Below are 27,112 nucleotides of genomic sequence, written 5' to 3' on the forward strand. Positions count from 1 at the left end.
CTCATTGACCAGAACTTAGTTTTCTAGCTATGCTGAACTGCAAAGGAGACTGGGAATTTTCAGCTGAACTTACTGCCTTACTGAATAAAATTGGGATTTCATTACTAAGGAAGAAAAGGAAAATTGACATTGGGATAGGCAACTAACAGAGTGCCAGTTTCCAGTATATAGTTGTTAAATTAATGTTTTAGTGCATAGTCATTAATTTTGGAATTACTCTTTTGATAATATAAAACATTTAAACTTTCAGAATTTTAGAGGAAGGAAAGTTTCGTAATTAGCAAAATCAGTGGTCCTCACAAGTCCAGTAAAGGACCCTAGGATGTTTTTTACTCTCTCTACATAAACACAGAATATCAAAATATCACCATCTCTTGGGGCCGGCCCTGTGGTACAGTGGTTAAGTTCGCATGTTCCACTTCAGTGGCTGGGGGTTTGCTGGTTTAGATCCCAGGTGTGGACATGGCACCGCTTGGCAAGCATGCTGTGGCAGGCGTCCCACATATAAAGTAGAGGAAGGTGGGCACGGATGTTAGCTCAGGGCCAGTCTTCCTCAGCAAAAAGAGGTTTAGCTTAGGGCTAATCTTCCTCAAAAAACAAACAAACAAACAAACAAACAAATAAATAAATAAAATTAAAAAGTAAATAAATAAGAGAAAAAAATATCACTATCTCAACCTGGCATCAACTCAAATCTTATGAAGTAATGGAAATTAGTGAGGAAGTTTTTTTGTTTGGTTTTTTTTTTGAGGAAGATTAGCCCTGAGCTAACATCTGCTGCCAATCCTCCTCTTTTTGCTGAGGAAGACTGGCCGTGAGCTAACATCTGTGCCCATCTTCCTCTACTTTATATGTGGGACGCCTGCCACAGCAAGGCTTGCCAAGCAGTGCCGTGTCTGCACCCAGGATCCAAACTGGCAAATCCCGGACTGCTGAAGTGGAACGTGTACACTTAACCGCTGTTCCACCAGGCTTCCCTGTGAGGAACTTTTAAGTTCTGGAACTGATTAAATGAAAAAAACCTTTCACTTCTGTCATCTTTCTGTTTTTAGGAGATCAATGATCTGTTGGTTAAGGAAAAGATTATGCAACTTACCCAGCAGAGATCACAAATCCAAACTCTTCAGAAGAAGGTGGTAAGCTTGGAGACTGCCCTAAGTTGTATGACCAGAGAGTTTGAGTCTGAAGTTTTAAAACTGCAGCAACAAGCAGAGATAGAGAACCAAGCGGGTCAGGTTGAAATTGACAAGCTGCAGCAACTTCTTCAGATGAAGGACAGGGAAATGAATCGAGTGAAGAAGCTGGCCAAGAACATACTGGATGAGAGAACAGAAGTGGAAAGTTTCTTTTTAGATGCTCTCCACCAAGTGAAGCAACAGATCCTATTTAGCAGGATACATTATAAACAGGTAGCACAAGCTGCTTTCAACTTTAAAATGAGAGAGGCATGTGCAGGAAGAACAGAATATCCCAAAATCCGAACATTTGATGGCAGAGAGCACAGCACCAATAGTGTGAATCAGGATCTTATGGAGGCTGAGAAATGGTACTAATAACGCTTTAATATTTTATCTTTTGTGCTGCTGTATTTTTCTGCTCTTTAGAAAAATAAGAACCCTGAATCGTTCGGCTTGATAATGTCCAAGTAATGAATAGATTACTCAGTAAGTTACTTGAGGACAGGAACTGACTTATTCATCTTGGTAACCCCTATGCTTTGCATAGTGTGTGGAGCTTAGTACAAATTCTTAGTAGATGCCCCCTTTTTGTTTGTGACAGAGACTTGTTAAAGAGATCAGATTATTTGTTCCATATAATGTCACTGTAATATCTTTTAACATGTTCCTTTGTTTCCTGTAAATTAGTTATAAAGGTTTGATTAGATTCAAGTTAAACATTTTTGATAAGCATAATTTCACAAATATTTTGTGTTGTTCCCTTTACTATTCTGAAATGAAATTCATAGATAATAATAGCTAACTAAACATATAATTTAAAAAATCAATATAACAATTCTTTGTACCAGTTCTTTCTTGTACAGAACTGTTCCGTGGATTGGAGGACACCCAGTAGTGTCCACCTCCATCCCTGTATTAACCAAAAGCCCCCACAAGTTTCCAGAATATACTCTAGAGATCTGCTGCCACTATGATGAAGGCAGCAGAATGCTTGAGACAGTTTAGACTATATATAATGATTACTTCTTTCCAGAATAGCAATTTTGTCTATTAGGCTTCCTCCTATAAACCATAGATTAAATTATAGTGCATTTTAAAGATTATTCTGAAAAAAATTATGTTTTATATTCCAATGCAATTAGATTCTTCAAAGACCTTAACTCAAGAAATTTTAAAGGACTCTCTACTACTGTGTACTTAACATCTTATTAAGAGTGCCTCCAAATATGCTTTTTGCTTTAAATTATTTTTCATGGACTAAGGTGTAGGTTTTAAAAAATTATATAGCTGTTGGGAAGGTGAGTGTCTTCTGAAAGGTAAGATTCTTCTTCAAAAATGCCTGTACTATAATTTTTTTACCTTCTTGCCATATGCAGAAGTCTGTAATAACACTTCTATTACCAAGAGATTCTCTGTAATTTTCTCTTTTTTATTTAATGTCAAGCAAGTTGAGTCCCTACCATACATAAGGCAGTTTCTTTTACACTTTTTTATCTAATGCATATTAAGTGATATATAAATTTTCAGAGGACAGGACATAAAATGATTCTCCACATTGTCATTGCAGAAATTGGACTCTTCCTATTCTGCCTTCTGTGTGACATTTTTGCTACTGAGAAACTTATCACCTTAACCTCAGTTTCCTATTGCCTCTACCAGCAAGGCAGAGCTGATGGTTAAAATATATGTCATCTGCTTAAGAGGCAGATTGGGGAAGGACATTTGAAGCATATGGTGATCATAAGGCAAAACCTAAACTTTTAAAGAAAACTAACTCAGGTGACCTATATGCAAAAATATTTCTTTTCTTTTCCTTTTTTTTTTGTTTTTGAGGAAGATTAGCCCTGAGCTAACTACTGCCAGTCCTTCTCTTTTTGCTGAGGAAGCCTGGCCCTGAGCTAACATCCCTGCCCATCTTCCTCTACTTTATATGTGGAACGCCTACCACAGCATGGTGTGCCAAGTGTGCCATGTCCATACCCGGGATCTGAACCAGTGAACCCCGGGCTGCCAAGAAGCAGAACCTGCAAACTTAACCGCTGCGCCACTGGGCTGGCCCCCACAAAAATATTTCTTACATTATACAACATCGATACGCTATCTGTATGTCAGCCAGCTTTTGTAAATAGCAAGTAGACTATAAATCCTTTGGGAAAGTTATAGTATAGATAAAGACCTGCCTGGAAAGCTTAGCTGCAGCCTTATTTGGAGGTAAGAAAATAGACTATATAAATTATATGTTATCTTCTTAATTTACCTTTTGTTACTCTATTTTCATAGCAAAATATCTAATACAAAAAGAAATGTTAAAAGGAATTTATCAATAATCTCACCAAACAACTGTTTTTTTCTTGTTCCTTCTTTGTGTCTGGATACATAATGTTATATTGCAACTTTCTATTTTGCTTAATTGCTTAATATTTGAGCAAAAATTTTTTTCATGTTATAGTTTCTCTTATTTTCATTTTAATGACTACATAACATTTCAGATTGGCTAGCAAATTGATATCCTTTTCAACTTTATGATTTTGTAATGGACACAGTTTGTTTTGTAGTCATTACATTTGGAAACCTCATAATATTCAGTTATGGTTTGGAAATTTCTCATGTTTACATATTTTGTATTTTTTTAAAAACAAGAGATGCTTACTTTGACCATATTTTTCCTTTTCTTTTTTTTTCTTGGAAATTTTCCAGGACAGATATTCAAGGAAATGTGGATATTAGAGATTTGACCTGGGAGCAGAAAGAGAAAGTCTTGAGATTGCTCTTTGCAAAAATGAATGGTTTTGTTCCTAGGTAACTCCCTGTTTTTGTGGTGAAATACCAAATTGTTATCAAACCTGGAAACCATGTAGGAACAATGAATTTATTCTCACTTAGAATTAAAGAAATGGGAAAGGACCAAAAAATACAAGGGTTGTACTGCTTAGCTACTGCAATTCCCAGAGAGAAAGAATGGGAGATGAATGAATGAGAACAAAAGTGAAAGATAAATTAAAATTAAAGGGAGGAGAAAAGAGAAGATTAATCTTAGATGTTTAAGGTAATGCTTTGCTAAGAAGGTACAACATTGCTTAGCTAAATGAATGGTAACTGAGAAGCTTAACAATTGTTAAGATTTTGTTGGTCTGCAAAGATAAGTAAATGATTGTTAAGCTGATTATTAATCAAGAGAATCTCTAATACCAGGAAAAAGACCTGGAAAGGAAAAGAAATCCACAGATATTCCAGATAGTTCTTTGTAATGATTAGTTTCACTTTTTTTCTCTACTGTGTTTTATCAGGGACTGTAACACTGGTAATAAACTATAAAGTGGCTAAAATAAATCAACCACTTATTGATTGTCATGTGCTTGGTACTACGTTAGGTACTATGGGGATTCAAAGAATTAAGAGATATTGCCTTTGATCTCAGAGAGCTTACAATCTTGTTGCCCAAACAAAACCAAACATAACAAGGAAAAAAATTAGGCCACAAGATAAAGTATAATTGGAGTCAGACAGTATGTTAATGGGCTAGAGTAGCCAGGTAAGACTGAAAGAGTGTGACTCTGTGGGGTGCCTTGTAGGATAGTAGGAGAGTAGAGAGAGGGAGGAGGGCACATCAGGCAAGGTGCTTAGTCAACAGCACAACCAACGCCCAGAGGTAGGAATGGGTGTGGGGTATTTAGGAAATATTGAGGAAAAACTGCCTGGCTTGAGGAAATTTGGTGATGCCAGAGAGTAATTAGTAATTAGCAATTAGAAATAAAATGTAATTCATATGGTTAAATTATGATGAGACTTAAAAACCATGCAGAAAAGCCCGAACTTATGCTAGTAGATTCTAGAGTAGTGTAACATACTTTTCTTCTCTGCCTTGCAGGAATACAAGGAGCAATAAGCCATACTCTCTCACTGGAAGGGTTCACAGGTCATTGTTCTCAGAGCTGACCTTAACCTAACACAGTGACATGTATGATGGATTGGAGGACAAAAATAGAGTTGGGGACCAGCAGAAGCTGCTGCACTACTCTGGGCATGCGGTGGTGAGGGATTTAGGCAAGAGTGGGAGCAGTTAGAATACAGGGGAGAAACTGAGAGGCACTTAGGAAGGAGAAACAGGACTTGGAATAAAGGAGAAACAGGACAAAAGGAATAAAGAAAAGAGAGTAAATGTTTAAGCTTTTTAGCTTAAGAAATGAAAGAATGGTAGTATGAAAGACAAATGAAAAATCTGGAAAGCCAGTGTGAGGGAAAAGTTTAAATTTTATTTAATCCATCCACTAATTCATTTAACATACACATATTGAGTGCCTACTATTTATTGAGGATATATTGTTGAGAAAATAAAGACATCATTCCTAATCTCAGGGAGTTTATGGTCTACATGGGAAGAAAAACATTATTCAAATCATCACACAAATTAATATAAAAGTACAACTATGACATAGGCTCAGAGGAGTGTCATATAGTGGTAATAGGGCCTACTTTAGGGGAATCTGACCTAACTGAGGAGATCAGGAAAGTTTCTGAGGAAGTAAAAGGTTGAGCTGATCTCTAAAGGGTAAATAAGAAGAAAAAGAGGGGAAGAAAAACTTTCTAGGCAGAAGAAATAGAAAGTAGTATTTTCAGAGTTGATTTGGAGATGATGGCAACATATTGAAGTGAAAATACTTAAAGTATTTGTAAATAGTGATTGGAGTACAGATGAGAGCTTAGGGAGTGAGATTTGAGCTCCTTTAGTGAAAATTGGTAGTTGAATTTCGGAGAGTGGATGAAGGTAGACGAGTAAAGGGTCAAGGCTAGAACCTTTAGGAATAACCACAATTAATGAACAGGGGAACAAAGGAGAGTACAACGAAAAGAGAAGAGTTTAAAGAATTATAGGCTAAATGAAAGATGGAGGACTTTGAAATGCCTTTGGGTCTGTTAGCTTTCCAGAATTTTATTAAAGAGGTGGAGGTAGAATCGGACTGTAGGCACTGAATGTCTTTCTTATTGGGAATTAACTTTTCTGTATCCCGGAGAGTACAGCACAGTTACAGGCCTCAAGTTCCACACTGTGTTGTTTTCAACACTGAAGAAACAAAGGAATTTGAGTGAAATCTTTCACACCAAAGCAATGAACTTGAACTTGGCCACAATGGAAGGATGTCTGAGCCTGTTGGAATCTCATGCTAGGGCTAGATAAAGTTAGGATAGGATAAGATAGGAATAGAATAGTGAAATGTTGAAATGAAGACGAGATTAAATGAGAGAGCTCAAATCAGACTGGGGAAGAATTAGATGATAAAAGTTCTTCCAAGGTAACTGGAGTAGTTAGGAAGTTGGTAAGAGTTCAGTTGATTGTATGTGATTGTGAATCCAACAGTACAATATTTTTCTTTGTGATTAAACTAAGTCAAAGGAGTATAACCAATAAACTGTACTCTTTAGTGCATCAGCAACCACTCTGGCTATAACTCAGGCACTAGTAGTATCTAAAGTACATTTTTTTCCAATGCATCATTAGACTATTAAATATAGCCAGATTTTGAATGGGTTTATGCTGCTTTCATATGTATCTAATTGAGAAGTTTTAGGAATGAAGTATGTGTCTTTATCTGCTGGCAAATCAACCTTGTGTACTTTTTATAACTCTGGTAAGCTCACTTTCCAATTAGAATATTGAATTGGTGATATGTTTATTTCCTGCTCTTAAATCGGACTTTTCAAAGTATAAGGAGAAATTTTCATACTGAGTCAATCTCCATTGGGTAACCTGTCTGTGTTCTAAGGTTCTTTTTGTGGGAAGGGAATTCTTCTGGCCATATTTTTGGTCAGTACTCAGGTTCAACCTTGCCCATCACCTAAATTAATAGCTGTTGTGTATCATCATGATCATCTCCATAAATGTTTCTGTTTCTTAAATTCAATGTCTCAACTTTAAGAGAATATGTTTATATTAACTTGCCTAACATTATACTGCCTATTGAGTGTGTAAAAGCTCATTTTTGAAAATAAGAAGCCCATCCAACAGAAGCATTTCATTTAGTACTTTAAAAGTGTAGTTGAAATACAGGGCACAAGGAGATACTGCCTCATTGTTAAATTTTTACCCACCACAGGAAATACAGCCAGAGTTCTAGGCCTCCAGTTCCAGACTATGTTGTTCCTGACAATGGAGAAACAGAGGAATGTGGGTAAGGTTTCCCTTGACAAAGTAATGAACATGAGCCTGATCACAGTGCTCCTTGTGGACATCTTATATGTGCTAGAATTAAGTCCATTGTTCTGAACCAAGTTCCATGTGTGTGTGGTTATTGACAGGCTTGTTACTTTGTCATTATTGCAGGGATGAATGTAAGCTTCAAGATCAAACCTTCATCACCCAGCAAGTGCCAGTCTCAGACTCTTCTGGTGAACTGACGATACCCAACATTCAGAAAGGATCACAAGAGTCTGACATGGTAAGGAGTCTGTAGTCTACCCAAACAATACATGTAACTGTTACGTTTCCATATGCAGCTTCTTGCTGAGTCACAGTTCTTTTCTCTATCTAGGAGCTCTTCAGGGATCAGTGAAATGAGTATAACACTAGTATGAGATCATGGACATTTTTATAACTATATTCACAGTAAGGAAGGCATATTATGCTTGATGCAAATGTGTATTTGTACTGTGTGGCAAACCTATAAATTGCCTTTTGAAATATGCTGCCTAGTCAAAATATGTACTATCTTTATGTAAGAATAAACATAATGACCAAGTAACTCTTGGCATTGGACGGAGCTGGGAAGTCTGAGTCACTATAAGCTAGGGGGCAAAGGCATTATAAGGAGTATGGCACCATTAAAAAAAAAAAGCCAAGTTTTCTTTTTAAGAGCTTTTTATTTGTAATTTGTTATTCATAATCACTTAGTACAATGTAGAATCTGAGAAATTTCTAACGAGGCCACATCAGAGCAAAAAGAAAATAAAATACTGAACTTTTTAGCTGCTACTAGCATGAACCTAACTGTACAGATTTTTTTCCATCTGAGAAACAAGAAACTCTTCTGAGTAGCAAGTAGCTAGCCAAAGGAGTTGATTCCAATTAGAGTAATGCAATTCTGATTAGTTACTATTTTTAAAAAAGTGATTTCCCTTAAATGTAAGGAAAACTTAGGAGTCTCTGTGATTATATTTAATTCCACTTGGAATTTAGACAATATGACCTTTTATTCAACCCAGCCTGTAGTTGTTGGATTGGATTAAATATCACTACCAGTTGCCAGCTGTGATATAAATCAAGGGGCATTCTATCATCAAATTATAAATTTCTATTGCCTCAGCTTTAGGAAGGCAAATCCCCCTCCCCGAGAAAAGACCCTGAGGGGTCTTAAATGTATTTTATTACAGATCTAGTCACCTTAAGTGATTGAAGATTTTGACATTCTATCCAGCAGGTGGTAGTAATAAGCCTAAAATCCAGAGGCACAAACATTTTCAAGGTTTTCACTATCTTTAATTCACCGAATAACCCCCGTGAAGTAGGTTAACATTATCCACGTGATTAACAAGGAAGTAGAAAAATAAATGACCTATGTCATCTGGCTGAAGACCAGAGATTGCTCGATCAGAGCCAGTTTGCTGGGTGAAAACCATATCAAAAAGACAGGATTCAATTGGGATGGCAGAGCAAAAAGACAGAATCTATTCTGCACGTCAATTTCTGTTCTGACTTAAAATTTAGCTATATCAAAGAGACAAAAAGCATAAAGACAGTTGAATTAATGGTAGCAGAAGAATCTGTCAAAGCCTCTCTTTTTTTACTATTTTATGTCATGCAAAGCTTTCAAATTTCTTAGGCCCCAGCCAGTTACTTTACACTAAGGGTTCTTTCATTAAAACATATCACTAGTGAGAAATGCAGGCAAGAGGAAAGAACAAAATAAAAAGTTTGGCAAGTAGTATCAGGTGGGACTTGCTTAAGGCAAGAGTCTTCCCCACTTTCATAGTTAGAACAATCCCTTGATTTCTGGGCCTAAAATAACTTTTGAAATGGTTTTCTAAGGAAAACCTATTGGCATCTGAAGTACTGACTGAAGCATTAATTAATGATTGCTGAAGCAAACCCTGAAATTTAACACTTGGCACACGCAACAAAAAGATGATTTATCCAGTGCATACTGAGGTATCCTTGAGAAGTGATTTTAAGAAGCAGGAACAATGACAATGATAGAGTTAGTGGTCATGAATCACTAGAACAAAGTAGTATTCAGCAGAAAAGAAAGAAGCAGTTGTCACAATTGTGGGATAAGTAGAAATGGATTATATCTTGTGTAGTGTGGGATAAATGAGAGGCTCAGGAAAGCCTGACAAAGGGGTCTCCCCTACCAGCATTTACATAAGGGCTCTGACTGAGGATCAACCAAAGGGTGGATTATTTCTGTCTGATTTCCCCATCTGAGAGGTCATCTTCCAATTATTGGAAGATAATCTTTTTTTTTTTTAAGATTTAATTTTTCCTTTTTCTCCCAAAGCCCCTGGTACATAGTTGTGTATTTCAGTTGTGAGTCCTTCTAGTTGTGGCATGTGGGATGCCACCTCAGCATGGCTTGATGAGAGGTGCCATGTCCACGCCCAGGATTCGAACTGGCAAAATCCTGGGCCACCGAAGTAGAGTCCATGAACTTAACCACTCGGCCACGGGGCCAGCCCCCAGAAGATCATCTTTACATACACTAATCTTCCCTTCCTTCAAGTCATCAGAAAAGGGGAGAATTTTTAGAAAATGGGTCTAAGCTTTCATTCGAGATAAGCACTTCACAGTTACAACAGTTATCTCAAAAGTAGACGTATGAAGAGCAAGTGAAAATCTGCTTTCAGAGTTACACTAGGAGTCTCCCTATAGGAACTTTGCAGAGGCTAATGGTCCTGAGAAAGATTTTAGTTACAGGTATTCCATTCCCGGGGATCTAATCTGAACAAAGTTTCATACAAAGCAAATGAAGTTGGTCAAGAATAAAGGGAGATTAGTTAGGATGGACTGAGTTTGGAACAAACTTGTTTCTAACGGCCCATGGTAGGCATGACTACAGCAGGTGAGGAAAGAGTAGCATCTTCTTCTTTCCACTGAGAAGTGATGGTCTTTAGCTGAGTGTAGAATTGGATGCCCTAAAGAGAACAAAGGAAAAAAGAAAGAGCAAGAGACAGGGAGTTAGCATATGTTTCTGGGGAGTTCATGATTCCTCTTTTAATCAACTTTTGAAGGAGGGGCTGCTAAGTGCTACTCACATTCCTACTTGAGGAATAGGTGCAACCATAATCCAATATAATTGTTCATGAGATAATCTAATCTATGTAAAACATTTAGCATAGTACCTGGCACATAGTAAACAAACCTTAGCCATCATTATGCTGAAACTAGCCAAGAGCACCTAAATGGAAAAATTGAACAATGTAATCTGTTAAACTTGTAGGTAATTCTGTTCCTAGAGCTGAATATCATGTGCTCTGAGGTCTTGAGACACGGCTCAAATCCTGCCTCTACTCTTTATTGACTGCCGTTTAACCTTGGGCCTTATCTGTGACTTAATGCACACCTTACAGCAATGTATGAGGGGAAAATGAAATGAATGCAAACATCCCGGCAAAGTAACTGCTGGTCAATAATTGCTAGTTTTTTCTCACCTTCCCATGAAGAAGAAAAACAAGTGAAGGGATGAAACATATATCAGGCCATTTCTGACAACTGTCAGTGATAAACAACTCTATACCGAAGTAGTAAAATCCACATATCTTACAAATCTAAAATAAAACGTCTGCTATTATACACATTCACGTCTAAATCACCTATAAGATGTGAGCCAAAAAAATTCAGCATATTTAAGGCTTTACCATATACATAGTTTATTTTATAAGAATGGGCTTGAACAAAAGAGAATAGACTGTGCAGACCTAACTCATAAAATTACTTGCAAGCTAGAAAGATATTATTAGGAAAAAACACATTGGCTTGATTAAAATACTCTTCTAGAATATTTGACAAAATCTGGGTCATGTTAATATATTGAAAACAACGAGAGTTTATTACATACTTTCAATATAAGATACAACTAAAGTTTATATTTTATCATGTCAGAGTGATACTTTCGTGTCTTCTTTCCAGAATACAAAATAGCAATTTAATTACCTAAGGATTTAAGACTTGAACTGTATATGAGGTCAGTCTTTTCCTCCAAGAAGCCTCACTTACCAGAGTAACTTACAGTAATTAAACCAAGCCAGTGGAGAATAAAGGAGGAAAAAAACCCAAAAATATTTTAAGCAATAGTTTTACTCTGCTTCCTTTGAAAGAAATTTTTGTTAATAGTATCAGATTAATCAATTTTGAAAAAGCTGTGACTAATGTAGAAACTGGATAATCAGCCTCCAAATAACCAAAGTGTTTTCTTAACCACTTGGCCACACTGTCACATTCTGCTGTGCAATCCCACTGTTAATTTCTTATTAACCTATAAAACATGTATAGAAAACATGTAATTTAGTACTGAAGGTTCCAAAATAGCTGTATTTCCGTGGGACTACAAAGAACTTCCACTAGCTCATTTGGTGAACACGTGTTTAGGTGCCTGCTCTGTGCCAGGTACTGCAGGTAAGTAACTAATGTTTACAGTGTGGCCTAGTGGGTAAGACGGCTTCATAACATGGCTTAAAGAGCCAAATGACTTGCCCCTGCCTACCTCTCTAACCTTATCTCTTACCAGTCTCTTCCTCATTCACTCATTGTGCTCCAGCCCATTTCTGCTTTTTGAACATGCCATGCCTGTTCCTGCCTTAGGACATATGCACCTGCTGAAGATTGTGGTAATTTAATCCTCATAATCTTGGAAAATATAGGTACTGTTATTGTTGTTATTTTACAGATGAAGAAACTTGAGACATAGAGAGGGTATCCCCCAAGGTCACACAGTTAATAACTGGCTGAACTGGGATTTGAACCCAGGCAATTTCGTTCCAGAACTGCTTTATTTTTCTTGCTCAGTGCTGCATTTATAGTGCCTAAACTAGTGTTTGGTAGACAGAAGGTGCTCAATAAAGTTTTTTGTAAATGAGTAACTATTACAGGAGAAATACGTGCAATGGTAGCACACGAGGGCATACCCAACACTGCACTGAGGAAGGGCTGGTGATGGTCACAGGTGCTTTTCTGGAGGAGTCCATTCTTTAAACTGAGCCATGACAGGTGATTAAGAGTTAGTCAGATGAAAGGGAGGAGGAAGAAAGAGGGTCACAGGCAGAGGAAAGGGCATATACAAAGGTTTGTACTTTCTGATGCTCTTTTTCCAAAACTTTGTTGCCTTCAAGAAGCAGCAGCTTTGGCAAAATTTTGTTAACTTTTAAATCTTTTCTAGGGGACCTACTGACAAGCACTGCTTAACAACATATGACCCCATAGAAGCTGCTGGCAGGCCCTTTTGTGCAGAATATTTGTTCCTGAATATGTTCAAAAAAGTTTTTTTAAACTTAGTTACCTGTTTGCCATAGAAATTGGTGTCTCCCCTGAAGGAAGATCGAGAGCCACTGAATGAGAACATTGGTAAAGGCACTGGAATGGGGACATTCACACCCACCTAAAGCAGAACAAATCCACGTCAAATACTAAGAAAAGGACTCAAAGCAGCTCTCCATTTAGAAGCACAAATGCTTGGCATCAGAGAGACCAATTTTAAATATCCACCTTCCACCCCATCCTCCATCCCATGAACTTTTATTCCTGAGGAAGAAATGGGACATTGTGGGAGATCAGAGGGGCAGCGACTGATCAGTGTTTACTGTTTCCCCTTAGAGAGGAAACAGTAAATGGCTACAAGAATCTCCTAAAACTTCTGTTCACAAACCTGTCCGACATCCACCAGGTGGGAATATTTCCGAGCAGTGGCTCCATTGGTGGTGAAGATGGCAGTTCCATTTCCATATGGGTTGTCATTTACAATCTTGATAGCTTCATCCAAAGTGTCTGTCTCCAGAACCACAAGAACTGGACCAAAAATCTCCTCTTTGTAACAGGTCATATTTGGCTGCGAGGAGTGATGCATCCGGAAAAGAAGTCAGTATTGTATGCTTACTTGGTACTTCATTACCCACTGTTTACATGGATAGCTCTCATGTTAGTAATCTCTTTTCATTTTAAGCCACCTATTATAAAAAAAAAAGTCCTTTCTTGCTGTGTTCCATCTTCCAAGCTGTCAGTCATATAAACAACTTAAAACTCCTATTAACTACAACTACACTCCTTTCCTAAAGCACTGTATTTTTAGGTCCCAGGACCCATCACTAGCTTCCTCTTTTATACCTGTATAACTTGTTTTACAATTGTTATGTTACTGAAATGTTACATGAAAATTCATTTTTTTATAAATCAAATATATATTAAAACCATCACAGGAGAATTTTTCTGTTGAAAGAAACCCTATGCTAAGTTTTCTGTAACATAAAAAAAATCCATTCTCATTCACTCCATTGCGTCCCAATGAGTCTATACATTTATATTTTGATATCAGGTCATAGTAAACATTCAAAACATCCTTTACCACCATAGCTAGTAAGCTGTGTTTGTTGCTGATAAGTGGATTTTTCCTCTTTGGTTCTGTGGCAAGAGATTTCATAATTTCTACTACTCTTACATTCACCTCTTGATTATTCAGGATTACAGTAGGATTAATGGGGGCATCAGAATTTCAAAAAAAAGCCTCATAACTTCAACTTAGTCATTAATTTTAGCTGAGAGACTTGTAGAGTTTTGATAAATAAAAACTGACAGATCAATTATTTTCCTTTCATCACTTTCTGGTGAAGATGCAGCTGAATTTTGGGCACAGAGTAGGTACTCAATAGATACTGAGTGGTTGATATCTTGATGGAGACACTGCAATAGCTATAAGCTAAGCAGTAAGAAGGAGCAGGAAGAAAAAATTAACATTGAACAAATAAGTAACAAGTATAATATAAGATGGGGTTGGCAAAATATGGTGCATGGGCCAAAGGCAGCTTGCTGCCTGTTTTTGTACAACCCACACACAGAAACCATTGGTTTCTGTGTTTTTTTAAATAAAGTTTTATTGGAACACAGCCACAGTGTCAATGGCTGCTTTCACACTAAAATGTCGAGTTGAGTAGTTGCAACAGAGAGAGTATATCCCTGCAAAGCTGAAAATATTTACCATCTAGCCCTTTAGGGAAAGCTTGCTGACTACTGCTATAGTGGGAAGAGGTTGGGAGTCAGGAGGGGAGGTTCATTCAGACTCCACATAAAATAACTGAGTTATCCTGGCAAGAGATGAGGTCTCTAGTCATTAAATGTCTTCATTTATAAACTGGAGGGATGAGATTCCATAGCTTCTAAGGTGCCTCTAGCTCTTGTATTTGTGAAATAAATAATTCAGAGTTGTTCACCTTGACATTTGAGATGATGGTTGGTCCAACAAAGTTGCCATTTTCATAGCCTTTGACTTTAATTTTTCGACCATCAAGAAGGATGGAAGCTCCCTCCTTTGTTCCACTATCAATCAGATTACAGACTCGCTCTTTGGCCTGGGGAGTGATCAGAGGGCCAAGATCAGCTCCAGGCTGGTCTCCTGTAAAACAACACAGAAGTATTTAAGGTCTTCATTAACATATATTATGACTGCTAACTAAAGTTGAATCCAAATGACAAGTACAGTATAAAGAGAAGCAATGGTAAAAATAGACATAATCGGTCCCGTTGGCTAAGGCCAATGGTAAAACCAAGTCTAAAGGAGCTAGGCAAGTAACTGATTACCTGCATTGACTCTCAGATTTTTGGCACGCTCCACCAGCTCTGGCAGCCACTTCTTAGCTTCTCCCACAAGGATCGCTGTTGAAAGAGCCATGCAGCGCTGACCAGCAGCTCCAAATGCTGCCCCAACCAGCTGATTCAGGGTATTCTCCTTATTGGCATCTGGCATGACTACCCCATGGTTCTTGGCTCCCTAAGGAAATACAGAAAGTACATGGATCTTCCTTGGCAATATATAATTAGGCTAAGAAATTATGCAAAGAATTTGAGATTTCAAGGAAACCTGAGAATTTAAGGAAAGGACTAGAGAATTTATCCTTTATTGTTTTGAGGATAGATTATCATTTTGATATTGCTGAAGTCTTGGTAATAGTAAGCAACTCCAGGTTACTTTTTTCTTTTACTTTCTCAGCTGATAAGCTGATATGTGTTAATTTACATCAAAACCATTACCAAAAATGCCCCAATCACATTCAGTCAAAGTGACAGGCTAAAAACACTGCATCCAGGAACCAAGGAGCACTCCCTTGTCTTTCCCAAGTCAGACAGGAAAGAATCTGTTCTCTGCTGGGGTTTCCAGTTATATGAAGAGCAATGTAAACAAAGAGCTGCCAGTAATAATGCCAGTACCCAGCTGAAAGGCAAAACAGGAGGTAGGTCTCCTGACACACAATTTCTGGAAAGAGATTCTCCAAACTGGCTTGCTTCTAGATACTTCTAGATACATAGCCTCATAAACTTCTTTTCTATGGAGGATAACATATGATCATTTCCACATGTTTCCAGATACAACTGTAGTTGAGTGCATGGATAGAACCAAGTCTGCTACTTAATTTTATCCCATTACACATAATATACTATTAGACACAGAATACACTCAATAACTACATAGTGAACTGGGAAGGACTTACGTCAAATTGGCCAAAACACATTCAGCCATGAAAAGAAGTAAGTGGGCACTTCATGAATAGTTTCCAAGCCTGTGCATGGGAGGCTATCCTTTCTGCAACATTAGCCAAATGATGAGAAAGCGGCAACTGGACTTTATATTTAGTATTAAAGAATTGCTAAGCATTTGGCAAGGAGCTAGTAAGAGAACAGCAAAACTATGTGACCAAGTAAACCACACTCACATTTCTTACAGGGATATTTGGCTCCTTCCAGTGCCTTAAATAGCCTGGATTCTTAGGGAAGATCGTATCTTTGACATTAGTATTTAGGATATGCCTCAAAAGAAGGAAGGATAAAGGGCAAGAAGTATGGTCTGAAGGAATAAACACCACAACCAGAATTCAGCTGTTACTGCTAAAGCCCAAAGAATTTGAATAACATTCTTAGAGAGAAATGTGCCCTTTGTCACCAAGATTAGTTGTATAAGATAAAAGGTAACTAAAGAGCCTTAGAATAAAACTTGTCATAAGGTTCATGGTTAAAGAGAAGACATTCAGGATGAAATGGGAATAAAGAAACGATGGCATTAGAGTGGGATGAGTGCCCTCTGTGCTGAAGGGCTGTTTCCAGGTAATTTTAATACATGGAGTTTGGGGAAAAAGGAATAAGAAATCACCATATTTGCTTGAACTCTCTTGCCATGTCTTGACCCTCTCTCGAAGATGTACTCTCCTGCCTGGTTGGATCCCACAAAGCTGATTGCTTTGATATCCGGATGATCACAAATAAAGTTTACAGCTTTAAGAAGAAAATAAACGATCACACAAAAGAACAAATGGCTACAGGCTTCTCAACATGGCACATCTCCCCTTTTCCCACTGGTATGAATGAGAAGTTTTCCTCCAAAATAACAGCATTTCAATACTCAACTTTTCCTTTTGTCCTTTAGGAATGTGATATTTTCTCACCTGTCACTATATACTGGGACTCTCAGATACTATTGTGCCCTCATGTGAGAGGCAATATAGCATAGTATTTAAAAGTAAAAACCAGGGTCAGCCTTCATGGTTACACACATTCTGGCTTTTGACAGTTTCTAGCAGTGTAACTTTGGGCAAATTACTTAATTGTATTATGCCTCAATTTTCTTATCTGTAAAATGAAAAAATAATAGTACCTGCCTCAAAGGGTTGTTGTAAAGATTAAATGAGATGATATATGAAAGGCATTAGGAACAGTGCCCAAAACACAGAAGCGCTTTTTAAGTATTAGCTATTATTATATAAATTAGAAGTTCTTCAAGTCTATATATTCTCTGAGTTAAATATCCTCATAAATTCTCTCAATATTGAAGTGAAAATTTTCTCTTTATTCTCATCTGTGTCTTGCCCTAATCCATATTTATTTGTCCCAATATATTCTGTAGGGCAAGATGCATGCTACTCCCCAGCTAAGTTTTACCTTAGCACACAAAGATGGCAAAACAGTCAACAAACATTACTTTCAAACGTGGAGGTTACTATTAGTAAATCCCTTCCTCCCTAGGTTCCTCATCCTAAAACACCCATCACCACTCAACACCTTGATTTTTTGGTAGCCAGATTACGTGCCACATTTACCTTCACGTTGTCCGTGTATGACATTCAGTGTTCCATCAGGGGCACCAGAGTCCTGGAGCAACTTGGCAAGAAGCATAGTTGCTCCAGGAACTCGCTCTGATGGTTTCATTAGGAAGGTATTTCCACACACCATGGCCATGGGAAACATCCACAGGGGGATCATGGCAGGAAAATTGAATGGAGCAATTCCTGCACACACCCCCAGAGGCAGACGGTAGGAATAAAGGTCCATGTCTTTGGTGATGGATGGCATGGTCTCTCCCAGAATCAGGGATGTCACACTGCAGGCGTGTTCAACCACCTCTGGAACAGAGAAGAGGCAATCAGGCCATCAGCCCTCCACACTCTGCACTACAGTCATAACGTTGCTTAACAATGGGGATACATTCTGAGAAATGTGTTAGGTGATTTCGTCATTGTGTGAATATCATAGAATGTACTTACACAAACCTGGATGGTATAGCCTGCTACACACCTAGACTACAGGGTACTAATCTTATGGGACCACCATCATATATGCATCATTGACTGTAACATTGTCATGTGGAGCATGACTATACTTAGCTTTGTCATGCTCTAATCAGCTCTGAGGACAGGGAGTAGCTCAGGCCAGTGACAGAGGGAAGAAACACTCATTTGCCCTTCCATATGAAGCGGTTGTGCAAAATGAGATTCTCTGAATGGGAAAAAGACAGTGAAATGCATATACCTACTAGAAGATCATTCAAGTAAAATAATGAAGTAAACCAATCTCATAGATACCTGAGAAGTATTGCCATTTTCCACAAGTATTAAAAAAGATATCATGGGATAGCAAAATCTACATAAAAGAAGAAGCAATCCTCATTCTAGGATCTTTGCCTTCCATCTTCCTTTGCTCCTTCCCAAAGGTCCCTGAACTCCCCATGAGGGATTCCCAGCTTACGAAGGCCTCGAAATACATCTCCTTCGGCATCAGCTAGGGTCTTCCCTTGTTCCAGCGTGATTACCCTGGCAATTTCTTTCTAGAGAGAAAACACACAAATAGAAACCAATGCAAGGATGTGCCTCCTTTTAGTTCTCAGGCAGCCAAGGAAGAACAAAACTTGGGGAGAAGCAGCACAAGGGAGAGAGCCATGATCTATGCCTCTCGATTGCTGAGTTGTGGAGGGCAGCTAAAAGGGCCTCTGTGGGAGTGACAAGTATTCCCTAGGCAACAGTTTGGAAAATTATACCATTAGATTTCTTACCAAATTTTCTTTAATAAGCTGTTGATAGCGGAGCAGGACCTGCTGACGGCTTAATACTGACGTGTCTGCCCATGCAGGAAAAGCACGTTTGCAGGAAGCAACAGCCGCATCCATTTCAGCCTTGGTGGCCTCAGGGACCCGACCAATAACCTCATTGGTGGCCTGATGGGAAAAAGCAGCACATGATCCTCTGCCCTTGCCCCACCTTCTCCATTTTTCATCTAGTCACGGAGGCAGTACTATGTGCTTCATGATAGATACTCAGGTCCCCACTTTCCCACCGTGTTCCCAGAATTCTTGGGTAGTCAGTTTAGTCCCAAAGCAGCTTTGCTTACTGGGTTGTGGATATCAGTCCATTTGTCACTTTTGGATTCAACAAATTTCCCATCAATGAAGAGCTTCACAGATGGCTGGGAAAAGCAAAAGACAGCAACAAAAAACTATATTAGTTATTTCTTTACTTCTCTCTCTCCCTTTTACAATGAGGAAGGAATTCGGGTTGATAATTGAATCTACTGCTCTCTAGAAATGTTCACTGGGAAAGAGAAACACAATATTCTTGTCTATAGTGTTTATTAAGATATTCTTAATACTGTGATCTCTCTGAAAATGGGAAATTCCCTGCTAAGCACACAGTGGAACTTCATGAGTAAACACATGTAACTGAGAAGCTTAGACTAGAAAAGCAGCAGATTCTGTGTTAACAAAGATTAGCTATTATGACTTATTGCCCCAGCTGACTTTCTGTCACATTAACATGAGTATGTCACCTTTATGATCAAAGGATTCTTAAAATGTTTCTGTGTGTATTTTTTCTGAGAAGTAGCTTACTTTCATTAAATTTTCAAAGGGGTCTGTGGACCAAAAAGGTAAAAGACTACTGTGTTACAGAGTGTGCATGCTTCTATACAGAAAAGATTTTGAGCACTAACCTGATTTATTAGACTTTAGGTACTTCAAATGGCTGACAGACAGAAAGTGTGTAAAAACAACTCTAAAGGTTGTTAAGAAGAAGACAACTATATGGCAGAGTCAACAAAACTTCTAGAAGCCATGAAAATGTATCTTTTGACACAGTAATCCTATTTCAGAACGGAAATAATCTAAAAGAAGGAAAAAACTAGAAATAAATGTTTGTTTTATAATATTGAAAAACTGAAGCAATCTAAATGTTATTTGGGGAAATTGTTAATTCAGGTTGTATCTACTTGATGGAATATATAAAGCCATTAAAATCGTAACTATAAATACCATCGTGCATAACTATAAAGACCGCTTACAACATAATAGACATAGTCATTATTATATAAAACAGATTAAATGATAATACTCAAAAATTCCTTCTCAGAAGTCAACCTTTAGTGCCAAATAAACTCACCACTGAAGAAGAGAAGGAGGATGCTGGATACCAAGTGGAGTTCACCTTGGAAGAAGCCTGTGAGGAAAAAGAATGATTATTTTGATAAATGACAGCAGAAGATTATTAGCAAATGGCTACTACATGCTTAACATTATCCTAGTTACTGTGGCTATATGAAAAAGGACTTGGTATTTGCTCTAGAGAGTCATATAGTCTTTAAAGAGAAAAGATACGAGACTATGAGATATAGCAAACTATGAGAAAACAATAAAACCATAATGATCACGTCCTCAATTTCTAGGTCAGTCCTAGTTAAAAATATATATATTTTGGGGCCAGCCCCAGTGGCCTAGTGGTTAAGTTTGGCACACTCTGCTTCAGTGGCCCAGGTTTGGTTCCTGGGTGCAGACCTACACCACTCATCAATGGCAGAGGAAGACTGGCCACAGATGTTAGCTCAGGGTGACTCTTCCTCAGCAAAAAAAATATATATGTGTGTGTGTGTATATATATATATATATGTTTTTTGTCATTAGACCATATTTTCCTAAGTTTTGGCCCATATCTAACAATATGAAAACAGCATGGTATCTAACACTATAAGATAGTATACAACCAAGTATCAAACGTAAGTATAATATACCCATACAAGTACTTGAAAACAAATGTTCATAGCAGCTTTATTTGTAATAGCCCCAAACTTAGAAACAACCCAAATGTTCACCACTGGATAGGTGAACAGGGAAATGAATGTGGTATATCCCTACATTGGAATACTACTCAGCAATAAAAAGGAATGAACTATTGATACATGCAACAACATGGGTAATTATAATAATTATATTGAGTGAAAGAAGTCAGACATAAAAAGAGTACATACTGTATGATTCCATTTATAAAAAAACAAGAAAATGCAAACTAATCTGTAGTGTCAGAAAGCAGATCAGTGATTGCTTAGAGATGATGGGGGAGGTAGAGAGGAGAGGGTAAGAGGGAAACTTTTGGGGGTGATGGATATGTACATTATCTTGATTGTGATGATGTTTTCATAGGTGTATACAAATATTAAAACATCAAATTGTATACTTTAAATATATACAGTTTATGTCAATTTTATCTCAATAAAGCTGTTCAAAAAGATGCAATATGTACCTTATAGGAAAGGAATGTGCTGCATAGGTAATACTTAATAGGGTATAATCAGCAAATGGAGGGAAAATCAGTTACAGTAAAATAACTCTAAAAAAAATAGTTTGTATATATGCTATGGAAGTTGATTTAAAAAATATTCAAGTCTAAATAAAGTGAGCAAACTGGAATACTCAGGACTGGAATATAAAAGAAACTGCAATCTATTAATCTTTTACCTTGTCTGAAGAGAGCCCATGTTAACCAAGGGTTTAGGGCTGCTTAAAGTGCAAGAATGTATGTGCCTGCAGCACTGTCCAGAGGAAAGGGTGCTGGTCCTTTGGGTCAGCAGACAATCGTTCCAAATGCCTAGTCTGCCTCCTTTCCCATTCCCCACAAAAGCCATTTCAAACCATCAACACTCTCCTGCAGCCCACCATGTCTTCTTTATAGCATGTTTCCAATACCAACCTGGTACACAGTGGGTGTTCAATAAAAATCTACTGAACAAAAGAAAGGTCCAGCAAGCAGCTTTATTGCCTGACTGCCCCCACCCCAGACTAGGTTAAGTGTCCCTTTTTTGTACTCCCACAGCAGCCAATACTTCCTCTATCAGGTTTATTTGGCTCTGTTGTAATTGCCTGGGTACTTGTCTGTTACCCCAAAGACTGTAAATTCCATGAGGGTAGGCACTACATCTGCCTTGTTCACCTCCTTTAGAGTCATTGTGATCAAGACTGTTCAGATATGGAAAATAGCTAGCAAGTAGTTGGTGCTCATTAAGTGTTATTATTACTATATTATTATTATAAATACTATTTGCTGTCACTCCTTGTATTTCAAAACTTACCAATTCTCTTAATACTTCCAACTCTGCTTCTTACTCTCAGGAGCTCGCCTTGTCTTTCCTACTTCAGAGGAAACAGAAACCATCAGACGAGAACTTCCTCATCTTCCTACTAGCAAACCTACAAAACTGACCTGCACATACACCCATCCTTTTTCCCTTCCTCCCTCTTATGGAGACTGTAGCTAGCAAGCTCTGTGAGGACAAAGTGACTGGGAGAGAGAGATGCACAATCAGTATCTGTGGACTGACTGAAGAGGTGTCTGTCCTCCAATCTAAGGCTAATCTCTGCCCCATGCTCTGAAGTCAACCTTTCCTGCTGCCTCTGACACTTCCATCAATTATCCTTTCTTTCCTGTACCTTAAACCTCTCTCCATCCAAAAGGTTCTTCATGCTAATTAACTTTATTTCCTAATCTCCCACTAACTCTTCATCTATTTCAATCTTCATGACTGAACACCAGTGACTTTCTACACCCCATGGACTCTTCCCAGTCCTCCTTATACTTGACCTCTCAGCAGAAGTGACATGGTTAATCATGGCCCCCTTCCTGAACCCCCTTTTCACTTGTCTTCTGTGATGCCCCGGTATCTCTTCTATTTCTTGAGCCACTTCTTCTCTGCTTTCTTTGATGGTTCTTGTCCTCTACCTGTCCACTAACTGTTCAAGCTCTTCCTGGCTTGGTCCTAGGCCTTCTTTTCTTCTCATTTCACATACTTTCCTTGGATAATTTCATCAACTCGTGGCTTAACTACCTAGATCCTGATGATACCCATATCTGCAGTCCTTAGCCAGAATCTTCCTCTTCAGGTAATAAGTACATAACTGTCTTCACCACATCTCTACTTGGATGCTATTTAGCTACATGTTGAAAAAGCTGAGCTCCTCATCATCCTCCCACCAACCTGCTCTGCTTCCTATAGCCCACCTTTCAGTGAATGGGGCTGCTGTTCACCTAGTTGCCCAACCAGAAAGCTGAATGTCACCCCAGCTCCTCCCCGTCCCTCCACAGTGAATCAAACAAGTCCTGGCCATCTGTCCTCCCGGACATTTTTGGAATACCTCCCTTTTTCTCTACCCTTCCTGCCATCACCCCAGTTTATACCATCATTGTCTCTCCCCCGGACTTCAGTAATGGTTTCCTAACAAGTCTCCCAGCTCCAATCTTAAATCTTCTGAATCTATTTCTGCCACATAGCCAGAGGGTCTTTCTAAAACACAAATCTGATCAGATCACTCCCTTGTTTACAACCCTCCAATGACTTTCCACTGCCCTTGGGATAAAGACTAATCTTGATGTTGCTTAGAAGACCCTATATAGTATCTTTACTTCTCTAGTTTCATAGCTTTCCTCCTTGTTCTCTTTGCTCCAGCCATTTGGAACATGTTTTGTCTCTCTCTACCTTTGTACATGCTGCTTCCTCTTGCCCAAAATTGTTTAATCCCATTTGCTTGGCTCACTCCTACACCTTAGCTCCCTACTTAGCCATCACTTTGGGCATAGCTGCAGGTCAGTCTTGTAGGTTTGCTAGTAGGAAGTTGAGGAAGTTTTCATCTGATGGTTTCTGTTTCCTCTGAAGTAGGAAAAATAGGATTAACTCCTGAGAGTGAGAGGGGAAGTAGCAGAGTTGGAAATTTTTAAGTCTCAACCTCAGGTCTAGGCTAAGTACCTGATTGTGGAGCTCATAAAACACCTGAATTCCTCTATTTCTCATATCACATTACGGAATGGTAGCTTGTTTAATCATTAAGTCTCTCTCAGATCACTAGATGGTTGTGTCCTCAGCCCTAGAACCATTCCTGGAATAAAGTAAGCACTCAGCAATGTTTTGCAGAATGAAAGAATGAGTACCACCAAGCAACTGTTTGATATTAATTTTGTTTCATGTATACTCTCTCATAGGGCAGAAAATGCATGAATCAACTGGCTTGAGCATTCTAGGCCACCTTGTTTTATTTTTTCACTTGTATACAGCCTCTCTGCTGTCAAGAGGGCATAAAAGGCAGTGCATCTGGTCTAATAAAACATTACATATAGTTTTTGACAAGTTAGATCTCTTTTCTTCATTTCCCAAGAAACGCTTGTTAGCACCGTTGCTGGAGAAACTACCCTATGTCCAGTCACACCAAACTTCCTGCTCACTTCATGTTAATATTTTGTACTTGCCTGTTACCTTTACCAGGCACTCCCTTCTCCCCTGGGCTAAAAGCTGGTTAGTCCTGTAAGACTCAAGCCCAGAGCCAACCCCTTTGGAAGCTTTTCCCGAATTGCACAGGTTGACTCCGGGGCTCTTTCCCTACATTCCCGCAGTAGCCTGTGCACTGCTATTGTTTAGCACTTATCACTGCATTATAACAGGGGAGCTTTCAGTGTTTTACTTACTTCTTCTTTCCCAAAGCTTGAGACAGTGCCTGACACAGAAAGAGATGACAAGATTTAAGTCCTAATCCTCAGCCCCATCAGTTACTAGTTGGGAGACCTTAGATGACCTTAAGTGTCAGGTAACTCACTTCATTATATTCATTAATTCTAATCTTCACAAATATTCTTACGACTAGAAAGTGGTAGACTTGGGATAGAATCCAAGTATGACTGTGAAGCCTGTGCTCTTTCTACCACATCACTGAGGAAAGTCACTGAGACCCTTTAAGACTGCTTTTCTTATCTCTAAATGGGAGTGGTAACATCACAAGAGCAGAAGTTTTAGGTAAGTCTTACTAGCCACCATAGCAGAGAAGATACACTGAATACTTAAAATAACTGAAAACAAGAACTTTCTCCTTTACAGATCCTTTGGATAGTCCTCTAAAATGCATGACTGAATCTACATCACCCTTTATCAAAGTGTCATGTTACAGCAACTCCCAGTTGGCTAAGGATTACTATTCCCATTTTTTTCCAGGTCAATTCAGAAGTTTCTTCAAATGAATCAGAAAATAGTGTCTGTCTCCAAAATAAAGTACATGGGAAAGGAGATTCTTTTCCTTGATACAAAGGACAAAATACCTTCTTAAGGCTGTCAATGACTCATTATGATGGCGAGAAGCAAAGGAAAAAAGTCAATTTCAGTAAAAGATTTCAAGAAGTTGGCAATGAAAAATATAGCGTAGAAACTCTATTTCCGTACTTCTAAAAAAAGATACTAGAAACACAGAATTAGGGTCACAGCAAGAAATATATGACTGAAGCCAGACCACCTGACAAACCCTTCCAACCCATTCTCCACACTGTCTCATTAAACAGCATATTTAAACACGAACCTTTGCTGACTCTACTAAGAATCTTAAAAGTGCATGTTTCTGCAGTAGAACTCAGTGAAACCTGGTAAATACTAATATTATCTAAAAGTCCAGCTACATAGAGGAAGAAGTTCCCAGGCTGGATGTAATAAGAAGGGCAATGTTGTTTCTTGCAGGTGGAAGAATGTTGCCTGTGGTAAATCTTGCCTCATATTCGAAGTCCCTGTTAGGCTGTGAACAACAGGGAAAAGGCTACGAACAGAGTTAGAGATCGCAGGCCTCAGGCATCAGCTTCTGTAGCTCTACCACCCCTCCTTTGGCTGGTTCAGAGAGGACCCAATCCCCACCATGGGCAGAGTTGAGGGTGTGTGGGCACACGAAGAGCTGACTTTGGGAAGGAAACTTGGCACTTACATTTCGTGTCTTCCTTGGCTCCCATTTTCTATCACCTGTTTTAGAGATGTTTCGTCCCTTGCATGTGCTTGGAACCAACTAGCCGCATAACTATGTGTCCTTGTTTACCTCCAACATGAGCACTGTAACTTTGCTGAGAGAAAGTTTAACTGAAAGTCTTGGCAAGCAAGGGGACAGCCTACAGCCTGTGGAAAATAAAAAGTACCAAAGCTGGGGAAAAAAGCTCAGCAAATGGCTGCTTTAGGGGAAAACCTAGTGTACCCTTCTAGAAGGAGATTCAAAGTTCATTCACCGACCCTCGCCCCTCACGTGCCTCCTCCTCCCCTCTTTACCTCGGATTATAGACAGTGAAGTAGGGTGGGGGAAGGGACCAATCTGGACGCTTCTGGCAGGTGAAAGAGCTCTAAGAAAGCTGACCAGATGGGGAGTTTCTGGGAGAGAGGTGGCTGGTGCAGAGGAGAAAGGGAAAGACGGTGGGCAGACCCAGAGAGGTGAGGACAAGAGAGTGACTGCACGGACGGGGCAGAGCTGGAGGAGAAGAGTGGGCCAGAGCCAGAAAACGGGAGGCTCAAGACTAAAAGGGCGGAGGGCCAGGGGTGACAGCCCAGGGCTGGATCCAACGAGGGCAGACACGGAGTGAGGGGTGGGACAGGGCCGCACAGGTCGAGGGGGAACAGGGAGTCGGCCAAGAAGAGGTTGGCTCAGAGAGTGGACGGAAAGGACCCAATTCCTAGCTCTGCGACCCTTCGGTGCCACTCTCACTCGCCTGCAGGATCCGGGCCCGCACTGCCGCCGCCGCCACCAGTGACGCCATGGCTCTCGCCTACCTCTTCTCCGCCTCCCCGCGCCTCTACTGCCCGAGATTCCACAGACGAACTACCGCGGCCAGGCCTCGCCCCTCCAACCTGCCGCACCTCCTCATTGGTGGAGAGGACATTTTCCCCTAGCCAATCACTAGCCCTAACACTTCACTCCACCCCTCAGTCCCACTCCTAGGGGTATGCGATTGGTCAGAAGTAGAAGAGCTCGCGCCCCCTCCCACATCGGCAAACTCTGTCGGCGGAGGTTGGGAAGACGCCCCTGACTTGGACACTCTATATAGAGCACACCGCGAAGACGCCCCCTAACCGGGAACTCCGATTGGCCACAGGCACGACCGCGGCCCCACCCCCTCACTGAGGAAAGTAAATAAGACCCTCCAAGAAGGGCAGTCGCTCCACCTCACCCACAGCGCGAGGGGGCGTGGCTAGCGCTGGGGGCGGGGCTAGGGGAAGATCGCCCTATGGGGCGGGGAAACGAGACTGGGCTGCGAGTTGAGGATAGGGTTTCCCTTTGGGGGCGTGGCTTACGGGTCCTTGCTTTCCCGCCGACGGTTGGCCACGTCACGTGACATGGGTTGGAAGATGGCGTCTCCCACAGATGGTAAGAGCCGGCTTA

General features: G+C 39.5%; 3 protein-coding genes across 20 annotated transcripts in view; 2 read left to right on the forward strand and 1 right to left on the reverse strand.

The window, feature by feature from the left end:
* Positions 1 to 20,334, forward strand: part of BBOF1 (basal body orientation factor 1) — a 62,672-nt gene extending 42,338 nt beyond the window's left edge. For 3 of the 10 annotated variants that reach the window (XM_070593853.1, XM_070593858.1, XM_070593859.1), the window contains 5 exons: positions 1,053 to 1,546; positions 3,876 to 3,977; positions 7,271 to 7,345; positions 7,498 to 7,612; positions 12,542 to 13,597. In XM_070593853.1, the coding sequence (XP_070449954.1) occupies positions 1,053 to 1,546; positions 3,876 to 3,977; positions 7,271 to 7,345; positions 7,498 to 7,612; positions 12,542 to 12,553 (798 nt within the window). In that variant the 3' untranslated portion in view covers positions 12,554 to 13,597. Of the gene's footprint in view, positions 1 to 1,052; positions 1,547 to 3,875; positions 3,978 to 7,270; positions 7,346 to 7,497; positions 7,613 to 7,705; positions 7,934 to 12,541; positions 13,598 to 20,033 lie in introns of those variants that run through there. The other 7 variants (XM_070593851.1, XM_070593856.1, XM_070593857.1 and 4 more) reach the window with 4 other exon arrangements.
* Positions 8,014 to 27,006, reverse strand: ALDH6A1 (aldehyde dehydrogenase 6 family member A1). 5 transcript variants are annotated; one of them, XM_070593850.1, is made up of 14 exons: positions 26,442 to 26,522; positions 25,676 to 25,860; positions 22,024 to 22,084; positions 20,064 to 20,120; positions 19,021 to 19,095; positions 18,686 to 18,847; positions 18,382 to 18,460; positions 17,457 to 17,759; positions 16,514 to 16,635; positions 14,950 to 15,139; positions 14,583 to 14,764; positions 13,028 to 13,207; positions 12,662 to 12,760; positions 8,014 to 10,301 (listed from the first exon to the last, which is right to left on the reverse strand). In XM_070593850.1, exons 6-14 carry the CDS (start codon positions 18,797 to 18,799, stop codon positions 10,197 to 10,199), a joined length of 1,374 nt encoding a protein of 457 aa, XP_070449951.1. In that variant the 5' UTR covers positions 18,800 to 18,847; positions 19,021 to 19,095; positions 20,064 to 20,120; positions 22,024 to 22,084; positions 25,676 to 25,860; positions 26,442 to 26,522; the 3' UTR covers positions 8,014 to 10,196. The 5 variants fall into 5 exon arrangements, with proteins under 5 accessions (XP_070449951.1, XP_008507898.1, XP_070449950.1 ...); XM_008509676.2 differs by lacking the exon at positions 22,024 to 22,084 and having other exon boundaries at positions 26,442 to 27,006; XM_070593849.1 differs by lacking the exon at positions 22,024 to 22,084 and having other exon boundaries at positions 26,503 to 26,743.
* LIN52 (lin-52 DREAM MuvB core complex component) overlaps positions 26,694 to 27,112 on the forward strand; it is a 112,451-nt gene continuing 112,032 nt past the window's right edge. For all 5 annotated transcript variants that reach the window (XM_070593904.1, XM_070593902.1, XM_070593905.1 and 2 more), the window contains exon 1: positions 26,694 to 27,097. In XM_070593904.1, the coding sequence (XP_070450005.1) occupies positions 27,067 to 27,097 (31 nt within the window). In that variant the 5' untranslated portion in view covers positions 26,694 to 27,066. The remainder of the gene's footprint in view (positions 27,098 to 27,112) is intronic.

The sequence above is a fragment of the Equus przewalskii genome, chromosome 25, assembly GCF_037783145.1.
Source record: "Equus przewalskii isolate Varuska chromosome 25, EquPr2, whole genome shotgun sequence".
Taxonomy (NCBI): Eukaryota; Metazoa; Chordata; class Mammalia; order Perissodactyla; family Equidae; genus Equus; species Equus przewalskii.

What these genes read in the sequence shown, in the direction of transcription:
- ALDH6A1 (XM_008509675.2), bottom strand. Translation starts at nt 26,489, where the DNA reads ATGGCGTCACTGGTGGCGGCGGCGGCAGTGCGGGCCCGGATCCTGCAG. An exon ending in AGCTTATTAAAGAAAATTTG is followed by an intron (nt 18,461 to 18,685) that starts GTAAGAAATCTA and finishes TTTTCTCTCTAG; the next exon opens with AAAGAAATTGCCAGGGTAAT. An exon ending in AAATCTGAGAGTCAATGCAG is followed by an intron (nt 14,765 to 14,949) that starts GTAATCAGTTAC and finishes GTTGTTTTACAG; the next exon opens with GAGACCAGCCTGGAGCTGAT.